Raw genomic sequence first — 10,810 nt, 5'->3', positions numbered from 1 at the left:
CGGTTTGATGATTGATAGGTGTGTGGGCTGTCTTTCATGTTGACACGCAGAACAATGGGGGCTATCCACCCTTATCCACAATGTAAAGTAATTCACAGCCTCTTCCCTATTCTCTCTGTGAGGATCAGCAGGTTCAGCTTTCAGCACAAAGTAACAAAAAACTAAAATGCATTCATTATTTTAAATATGTCGTGTAGTAATAGATGTATTTATTTTTCTTCTCAAGAGAGTACCAGAATGTGTATTTTATGTTAGTATTTCAAAAAATCTCCTGGGGGAGAATCCCCCCAGACCCCCTTGCAGGGGTTGCGTTTTCAGCAAACCTTTCACTTATGGGGAAATTGCAGGATTGGCTCCAGGTCGCCCTTTTTATTTACTACAAGACGAATGTGCCTTTTTATTTCATAGAGTTCAATTTGGATTGAGACAGGGAAATAATCTAAACCTCACGCGTGGCGTTTCACTGTCAAGGATAGCGTGTATGTAATTACATTGCAAATACTGACTTGAGCCCCACCACTGCGGGTTAGCCCTACCCAGTGCTTGAATTGGAATGAAAAAGGTGCCAGTACTCTAAAATCAGCAACTTTTTCAAGTCAATTTTATATATACAGCCCACAAACAAGAATTTGGCTACTATAATGCTGGTGGGTTTGTCTCTTTACTACTGTATATTTTAGAAAGGTTCACTGTACTTAACATTTGTTATGATAGGCAGCGGATATGGCTAAAGCTCAGTAAGGTCAATATTAACTGAAAATATAGCAATCAAAGTCTAGATCTTCTGCTGAAGACACATGAAGCAGAGACCTTTCAGGTGAGAGCCCCTCTGGTGGTGTTCAACATTAATGACAAGGAAACAAAGCTCTGGTCAGAAGCATTTTTTATAAAAAGCTTTAACAAAATTAAGTATTTCTGTACATTTTGAATGCAATCTAACTTTCCAACTCAGAAAACGAAAAACGAAAAGTGCCAAAAGTCTTCTCACATGGCTGAGCTGCTTTGCAATATACTTCACCACTGAAGAATACAAATATGTATAAAGTAAACTATGATGCAATCTAACTTTCCAACTCAGAAAAATGATAAAGAGCATGAACAAAGAATGTAAAAACAAATGCAAAATGTGCACAATCTAAAATGAGAAACTGTAACTGCAAGTAACAAAGTCTGAGCCATGGTAAAGAGTTACATTGAACACCAAGCTGATCAGATAACTCCCTGGTTGGTCTGAAGTCCTTCTATCTCCAGGATCTGTACAAATCGGCACATTATGCCAAAAGTCTTCTCACTGGGTGAGCTGCTTTGCAATATACTTCACATTGTTAGAAAAGGCTCCAGAAGGCCTTGGGGACATCAGTATCAGGGGCTGGAGCTGGACAGGCTCTTTCATCAGCACTTCTCCTTCCCTTTGCCAGCCAGGACCTCACATACTGTTCCGGATTGAACTGTCCTAGTGATGGTCCATTACATTTAATGAAAACCAGGCTGGACAGTCGGCTGACAGAGAGAGCATTCCTTTTTGCAGTAAGGATATCGTTCATGCAGCTGAATGCCCGCTCACACTCACTAGTGGAGACAGCGATGGTTCGGACTGCTTTCAGTAGAGGCTCCATGGCAGCAGGTGTACGGGATGCCCTGGTTTCCTTGTATTCGCGAAAGCCCTGAACAGTCTCTCTTCTGTCCACTTTCAGCACTTCGCACAAACGTAGCACCTCTACGTCCCCATACTGTACGTCTAACTCCTCTTCAGGCCAACTTCCAGGATGGATAACTTTCATGTCCTGGATTAGCTGATTGTCCCGGGCCTCCCGGCCATGTAATGGGATTTCTCTTGTGCTGACATGAGAGGAGGTTGTGGAAGTCATTCTGTGTCTCAGATTCTCTACCATACTGCGGAAAAACTGACCTGCATGAATCTGTACAAGCCTGCCATTCTCACGCAGGGCAACACCCTTGAAGGACTTCTCAGCTAGAGCTGTATGAACTGTAGTCATGTGTGGGCCAGGCATGGTGACCATGGATTCAAAAACTCGTATTTCTCGAGTTAAGAGCCTATCTGCTGTAGGCAGTGTCATCTCTCTTTTTTGGAGTTGCCGAGAGAGGTCGCTGAGCTCTGTGAGCGCATCGTACATCAGTCCCAGATTGCTGACAAACGTTGCAGATGTGAGCACATCATCCAGGCCCTTGTACTTTGCTCTGTCTCTGGAATCCCTGCTCGTGTCGTTTGCAGCATTTGTGAAGTGATCATGAAGCACTCGGTAGTTTTCCCAGACTGCTCTGACGCTCCTTTCACTTGAAGCCACCCAGCGGATGGACAAAACACGCCCTATCACCAGGAGACGCTGTCCGACTGCTTGCGCACACTGCGCTAACTGCCTCTGATTTTTGGGGGAGGCATGGAACAAGGAATAGAGTTTGTCAAAAAAGATCTGGAAATGATTGAGCCCTGAGACCTCCTTGACCACATCCCCAACTGCCAGCTCTAGACGATGATTGGAGCAGTGCCACACAAACAGGCTTGGGAATTTACTACACAACTGGGTAGCAACGCCTGTTCTCTTCCCTAGCATGACTGAAGCCCCATCACATGCAAAAGAAACGAAACACTGACCTAAAAAGCCCTCGTTAAAATCTCTTCCAAGACACTCCATTAACGCCTTTGTGATGTCATCAGCCGTTGTTCCATCCAACTCGATCAGCTCCCAAAAAAACGTTTCGGGCTCAGCATCAGCTAATGCTGAGCGTAGACACACAACAAGCACCGTTTTTACCACTAATAGTGGTAGATTCATCGACCAAAACACAGAGTTTTCTTTGGTTTTCTGTAATGTCTTTTGCCATTTTTTTCTTCAGGTCATGAGCTATGTGGTCGATGATTTCGCCACAGGTTTTATTGGAGTGCAAAACCCTGCCCACGTTCAGCCCATTCAGTTTCTGTACATTCAAATCAATTGGCATGTCTGTGAATGGCCGGCTATGTTTGCCAATTTTATATGCCGTTCGAAAAACTCTGATAGTGGTGTCTAATTCAGATTTATGCATAGACTGCACTTGATGTTGAATAGTTTCACGTGAAGCAGATGTAAGGATGTCAGCAGCTTTTACATGGGCTTGTGATTCTTTATGTTCTTTGATTTTTTTTTCTCAGGCTAGCTTGTTGTTTGCCCTTGTCAACACCGAAATGAGACACTGCACACTCACCCCATTCAGTTGACAGTTTCAGTCCTTGTCCAGTGTGTATTCCCAAATATTTGACATCTCTGCATATCCGACATCCTAGCTTCTTATCTTTAAGAAGGAGCCATGCATTGGTCTTGCAAAAATATTGCACCTGGTCCGTTGTCCAGCAGTCAGGTGCATCGCTTTGCCCGGTGTTGGTGGTGGCAGTTGAGCCAGCAGCAGCTAACGTTAGAGGCTCTGGAGGAGGCGGCGGAGCTAGTGCTAATGCTAATGCACTAGAACTTGGAGCAGGAGGATCAACCAAAGAAAGCTCTCCATCAGACACAATTTCCAACACAGGCACAGCATTCTCTGTATTTGAAGTTTCTTCCGCCGACAACCGCTGTCTTTTTGCACTTTTATTAATCCACGCTAACATTTTAGAAATGCTAATTTGTGACGTGACTTGCTTTCCTTCTCTCGGGGGCGTGCCTGCTCTGTTCTATCACTCTACATAGCCACCCACTGGGTGGGAGTTGCACTGCATAAACACAACACACGTGCATCTAGGTATGTAAATTGTAAAGCATTAAAACATGGTTTTACTAACAGTTTTCAGTATGTTGTTACTTCGGCATTATTATTATTATTATTATTATTTTGAAACGTGTATTACTATTAAATCACGGTCAAATAGGTTAATTTTGACATAGTCGTTTCCACCACAGTATTTACATGGAGAAGATAAGCCCCGCCCCCTCTCCAGCACGTTCTGTTTGAATGACAGGAGTAAACAGCTGACAGCCGCTGTGAAACTCCAGCGGTTAGAGCGATGAGAATGTCCGTTCGGCACCTCATGACGCATCTACTGAGTACCGGGCGGCTGTATATATATATATGGATGTATAATAAGAACGGCGGGAGAGTGTTGAGTACTGGCACGGTGCATGAGTACCGGAGTACCGCCAGCATGCCGGTACTGAGCAAGAAGTGCCGGTACTCCATGGGTCAGAACCAGAAGTGCCGGTACTGCGTACCGGTGAGTACCGGCCCAATTCCAGCACTGGCCCTACCATAGATTACCCAACAAAAATACTCTGGAGCCGCCACTGCATCAGTGTAACTCCATTTGTTTCATATCAATTGTTGTAATTTGTATTTTCAACTCAGAGGGTCGCTATTGGCAAGCGTGTTGTGAATTAGAGCTTATATTTTTCTGTCTGTCCTGCCCATTCGTACGGGAGTCATAACCGGAGAAAGACGGAGCAAACAGTCTGCGCTTATATGGAGCCCTAAGAGGATTTACATCTCTGGATGCTTTGTTTTTCCTACTGAAGTTGGAGTGTGGACGGTTTTTCTTGATTTCTACTTTGGCATTGACTGAATTGGGATGTATTTGTTTTAACGGTGCAGGAAACGATTACAGGCAGAACAATGAGACGGCGAGTACTGTTGTTTCTCTCGCTGCAATGCCTCAGCTACGTGATCGGGCAGGTCAGTTATTCCATCCCCGAAGAAATGTCGAAAGGCTCTGTTGTTGGTAACATCGCTCAGGATTTAGGTTTAGATCTTAAAAGGCTGAAATCAGGTAAAGCCCGTGTCTATACAGGAGGCAGCGTAGAATACATCGGGCTGAATAAAGAAAGGGGAGTCCTTCTCATTCAGGAGAGAATAGACAGAGAGGCTTTGTGCGGAGAGACGACGCCTTGTGCTTTACATTTCCAGTTAATTCTGGAAAATCCAATGGAAATGTTTCGTGTAACAGTGGAGATCACCGACATAAATGATAATACCCCCAGTTTTACAAACGCAGAAAAACTATTTGAAATTAGCGAGTCTGCTGTCATAGGATCAAAATTTGTATTAGAAAAAGCCATTGATTCTGACATCGGGATGAATGGCTTACAGCGATACTCACTTACACCTACTGATAACTTTGTATTAAAACCTGGAATTCAGGCAGGGGGAAGTAAAAAGGTCGAGATGGTTTTACAGAAGCCTCTAGATAGAGAAAAGCAGGAACATATTTCACTTTTGTTAACCGCTATAGATGGAGGAGAGCCGCAGATGTCAGGGACAATGCAGATATTTGTAAATGTATTAGATGTGAATGACAACGCACCTACATTTGCTAAACCTCTGTATAGAGCAAAAATATTAGAAAATTCTCCCAAAGGCACCAGCGTAACGACTGTTAGTGCATCTGATAAAGACATCGGCTCAAACAGAGAATTGTCATATTTGATATCTACCAGTCAAAGTGCTTTATCTGAAATGTTTAGGATTAATTCAAAAACTGGTGAAATTGTCCTAATTGGTGAAATAGATTATGAAAAAGCTAAGAATTATGAAATGGATGTTGAAGTTGTAGACAGCGGAGGACTCTCTGATTCCACTAAAGTCCTACTAGATGTTATTGATATGAATGACAACAATCCTTACATGAACATTGTTTCTAAATCAGAGTCGGTATTCGAGGACTCACCTCCTAACACTGTTATAGCTATGTTAAGTGTAAATGATCCAGATTCAGAGAATAATGGAGAGGTAGAGTGTAATATAGATGCTAACATTCCCTTCAAAATACAATCTACATTAAATGGATTTTATACTTTAGTTACAGAGGTCGCTTTAGACAGAGAGATAGCTTCTCAGTATAATATAACAGTGACCTGCTCAGATGAGGGAGTGCCCTCCCTCTCCAGCAGCGTCACTCTCACCTTACAGATCTCTGATGTGAATGACAACGCGCCTGTCTTTGAGAGCAGCTCATATGAGGCCTACATTGTAGAAAACAACACACCAGGCCTCTCTATATTCACAGTGAGAGCCAGAGACGCTGACTGGAACCAGAATGCCCGTGTTTCTTACATCCTGGAGGACTCCTCTGTTAACGGAGTGCCAGTCTCCTCATATGTGTCTGTTAGTGCTGATGGTGGAGTCATCCATGCAGTGCGCTCTTTTGACTACGAGCAGATCAAAGACTTCCACTTCCGGGTCAAAGCTCAGGATGGAGGCTCTCCTCCACTGAGTAGCAATGTGACTGTGAAAATACTGATCCAGGACCAGAACGACAACCCTCCTCAGGTCCTGTACCCAGTCCAGACTGGTGGCTCTCTGGTGGCTGAGATGGTGCCTCGTTCAGCAGATGTGGGCTATCTGGTCACTAAAGTGGTAGCTGTTGATGTGGACTCTGGACAGAATGCCTGGCTCTCCTATAAACTGCAGAAAGCCACAGACAGGGCGCTGTTTGAAGTGGGCTTACAGAATGGAGAAATAAGGACTATCCGCCAGGTGACTGATAAAGATGCTGTGAAACAAAGACTGTCTGTTATAGTGGAGGACAACGGGCAGCCCTCTCGTTCAGCTGCAGTCATTGTTAACGTGGTGGTGGCTGACAGCTTCCCGGAAGTGCTGTCTGAGTTCACTGACTTTACACAGGACAAGGAGTACAATGACAACCTGACTTTTTACTTAGTGCTGGCTCTGGATGTAGTGTCCTTCCTCTTCATCACGTGTTTAGTGGTTATTATATCAGTGAAGATCTACAGGTGGAGACAGTCTCGCATCATGTTTCACTCCAATCTCCCTGTGATTCCTTATTATCCTCCACGTTACTCAGACACTTTGGGGACAGGGACTCTCCAACACGTGTACAACTACGAGGTGTGCAGGACGACTGACTCCAGAAAGAGTGACTGTAAGTTTGGCGGAGCAGGTAGTCAGAACGTGCTGATAATGGACCCCAGTTCTACAGGGACGATGCAGCGGATACAGAGTGAAAAGAGCATCCTGGATGAACCTGACTCTCCTCTAGAGGTTAGCCTGCTTTAATACCGTTTCAGTGTGTAATGTATTTTTAAATGTCATTCATTGCACTATTTTCCCTTTGAGTAACAAACAAATGCTCGTACCACGTTATTTGCAATGTTGCCCTCAGTGACCGACAATTTGGGATTCACATGATTATTCCCCAAAATAAATGCCCTATACATTACATCTTCAACCCATGTCCTTGAAGGAAACGATGCGTTATGTTGTGGTTATATTTAATATATAATAATATCATTTCCATAATCAGCAGTGACATTAGTAGCCTCGTTGTAGTATTATTAGTACCGAGTCGAGGAATAAACTCTCAAGAAGAATTATTGCAATGAAAAATTGTATTGATAGTTTCTAGATATTTCATCCCTGAGGCATCACATTTTTGAAAACATCTTGTGCAGTCTTGGACCTTTTCCATAATTTGAAGGTGGTTTGTGTCAGCACTGCGGACAGCGACATACACAGTTCACCCCCATGTTGATCCTCTGTCAGTGGCTGTTTCCACATTTTTATCATCGGTCTTGTTGTTTGTTCTTCGTGTTATTGTTCAGTTATCATTATTTAGAGAAATCATTTTCCCTTTTGATCTTTCAATTTAGATTTTAGATTTACCACAATCTCTGAAACATAGATGTTTCATGATATACACGATGTCCATCCTTTATTTTGCATCCTTCTTCTTCAAATATATTATTGAACTACCATAAACGGTGCACATGATGCATTCTCATGATATGTGTTTGTTGTCGTTGGTTAAATCAAAGATGCTGTATAACTAAAGTAGACCCATTGCAGTTCGATTTCCAGATGCAGTGCAGTGTATTCTCCTGAGCTGAATTTTAGTCGGTGTTCTGCAGTTTTCTAATATGGACTCTTAGGGCCGCTGTTGGACTGAGTGTTAGTGGTTAGAGCACGTTGTATCAGCACCTCCCATGTAACAGCGTCACAGTACAAAGAGATCACGACGGGCAAACACGGAGGATTCCGTTTTGGAGATATTTTTTGGAAATATAAAGGAGAGATTTGTATCTGTAAGCCTTTAGTTTTAAATGATTGGGATATGCTGCTTTTCTTTTGAGCTTTGACATTGGAATCTGAGGATATCTTTGTTTTGGATGTAAGCACCGTGGAGTCTCTCTGTGGAAAAAAACGGATTGAACAATGAATCGGCAAGTACTGCTGTTTATCTCTCTCCTTTCCCTCGAATCTGTTTTCGGGCAGGTCAGCTACTCTGTTCCTGAGGAAATGGCGAAAGGCTCTTTAGTCGGCAATATAGCGCAAGATTTGGGTTTGGATAACAAACGTTTGATATCGGGCAAAGCTAAAATCTATACGAGGAATAGCGGCGAGTACATCGAGCTGAACAGAGAAAGAGGAGTCCTCCTCGTGAAACAGAGAATCGACAGAGAGGTGCTGTGTACAGAGACCGCACTTTGCGCTTTACATTTTCAGATTATTTTGGAGAATCCTATGGAGTTTTACAGTGTTACTGTACAGATAACAGATATCAATGATAACGCACCAACCTTTGAAAAAAACGAGATGACTTTTAAAATAAGTGAGTCCGCGGTGATCGGGGCAAAATTCGTGCTTGAACGAGCAGTAGATTTTGATGTTGGAAATAATGGTGTTCAAAGATACGAATTAAAACCAACTGATAATTTTGCTCTGAAAATCCACAATAACGCAGATGGGAATAAAAACGTCGAGATGGTGCTACAGAAGCCTTTAGACAGAGAGAAACAAGAACAGATATCTCTTGTGTTAACGGCTGTAGACGGAGGAGAGCCGCAGATGTCAGGAACAATGCTGATTGTTATTACAGTTTTAGACCATAATGATAATGCCCCCGTTTTTACAAAGCCCACATACAAGTCTGCAGTTACTGAAAACTCACCTAAAGGCACAGTTGTTGCCACTGTCACAGCTTCAGATGCAGATCAGGGTTCTAATGGTAGAATAACTTATTCAATCACAAATACGTTGGAAAATGTAAGGAAGATATTTGAGGTGAATAAAGAAAATGGCCAAGTTTCATTGATCGGAAATATTGACTTTGAAAAATCAAGACACTTTCAAATGAATTTACTTGCTAGTGACGAGGGAGGACTCACTGATTCTTGCAAATTAATTGTCGATGTGCAAGATGTAAATGACAACAAGCCTGAAATTAACATAATGTCGAAGTCAAATGTGATATCAGAGGATGCCGAACTCAATACAGTCGTTACAATGATAAATATTGAGGACTTAGACTCGGGAGAAAACGGAAACGTAAAATGTGTGATCTGTGAAAATGTGCCATTCACTTTGAAAACATCTACAGATAATTTCTATAGTTTAGTTACAGACAGCGAGTTAGACAGAGAGATAGCTTCTCAGTATAATATAACAGTAACCTGCTCAGATGAGGGAGTGCCTTCCCTCTCCAGCAGCGTCACTCTCACCTTACAGATCTCTGATGTGAATGATAACGAGCCTGTCTTTGAGAGCAGCTCATATGAGGCCAACATTGTAGAAAACAACACACCAGGCCTCTCTATATTCACAGTGAGAGCCAGAGACGCTGACTGGAACCAGAATGCCCGTGTTTCTTACATCCTGGAGGACTCCTCTATTAACGGAGTGACAGTCTCCTCTTATGTGTCTGTTAGTGCTGATAGTGGAGTCATCCATGCAGTGCGCTCTTTTGACTACGAGCAGATCAAAGACTTCCACTTCCGGGTCAAAGCTCAGGATGGAGGCTCTCCTCCACTGAGTAGCAATGTGACTGTGAAAATACTGATCCAGGACCAGAACGACAACCCTCCTCAGGTCCTGTACCCAGTCCAGACTGGTGGCTCTCTGGTGGCTGAGATGGTGCCTCGTTCAGCAGATGTGGGCTATCTGGTCACTAAAGTGGTGGCTGTTGATGTGGACTCTGGACAGAATGCCTGGCTCTCCTATAAACTGCAGAAAGCCACAGACAGGGCGCTGTTTGAAGTGGGCTTACAGAATGGAGAAATAAGGACTATCCGCCAGGTGACTGATAAAGATGCTGTGAAACAAAGACTGTCTGTTATAGTGGAGGACAACGGGCAGCCCTCTCGTTCAGCTACAGTCATTGTTAACGTGGTGGTGGCTGACAGCTTCCCGGAAGTGCTGTCTGAGTTCACTGACTTTACACAGGACAAGGAGTACAATGACAACCTGACTTTTTATTTAGTGCTGGCTCTGGCTGTAGTGTCCTTCCTCTTCATCACGTGTTTAGTGGTTATTATATCAGTGAAGATCTACAGGTGGAGACAGACTCGCATCATGTTTCACTCCAATCTCCCTGTGATTCCTTATTATCCTCCACGTTACTCAGACACTTTGGGGACAGGGACTCTCCAACACGTGTACAACTACGAGGTGTGCAGGACGACTGACTCCAGAAAGAGTGACTGTAAGTTCGGCGGAGCAGGTAGTCAGAAAGTGCTGATGATGGACCCCAGTTCTACAGGGACGATGCAGCGGATGCAGAGTGAAAAGAGCATCCTGGATGAACCTGACTCTCCTCTAGAGGTTAGAAACTGTACATATCATAATAATTCCCCTTTTAATAACTTCACAATCATTGTATTGCATGCATTGCATTTACTTGGTTGCTCTCAGTAGTATCTCAAAAGAGAAAGTTAATCAAAGCCTGAGAGATTAAGTTATTTACCACATTTGTACTCAGCACCATGGACAGTGAGACTTAACGCTGACAACAGTAGAGTACCCATTTGCTGTTTTTTCGTTTCGCCTATGCTTCATACCTCCTATTCCTGAAGAATATTCTTCAAACACACTAATT

General features: G+C 43.3%; 1 protein-coding gene across 12 annotated transcripts in view; it reads left to right on the top strand.

Annotated features, from left to right (window-relative positions):
- LOC117555816 (protocadherin gamma-C5-like) overlaps positions 1–10,810 on the top strand; it is a 248,914-nt gene that overhangs the window by 141,102 nt on the left and 97,002 nt on the right. Inside the window, exon 1 of one of the 12 annotated variants that reach the window (XM_034230823.1) lies at positions 4,300–6,981. The exons of 7 other annotated variants lie outside the window; for them this stretch is intronic. In XM_034230823.1, coding sequence (XP_034086714.1) covers positions 4,597–6,981 — 2,385 coding nt within the window. In that variant the 5' untranslated portion in view covers positions 4,300–4,596. Of the gene's footprint in view, positions 1–4,299; positions 6,982–7,292; positions 10,537–10,810 lie in introns of those variants that run through there. 4 more of the 12 variants (XM_034230814.1, XM_034230829.1, XM_034230825.1 and 1 more) reach the window with 4 other exon arrangements.

The sequence above is a fragment of the Gymnodraco acuticeps genome, unplaced genomic scaffold (genome assembly GCF_902827175.1).
Source record: "Gymnodraco acuticeps unplaced genomic scaffold, fGymAcu1.1, whole genome shotgun sequence".
Taxonomy (NCBI): domain Eukaryota; kingdom Metazoa; phylum Chordata; class Actinopteri; order Perciformes; family Bathydraconidae; genus Gymnodraco; species Gymnodraco acuticeps.
Note: the sequence above shows the minus strand (reverse complement) of the source record. Positions and strands in the feature narration are given on the sequence as shown.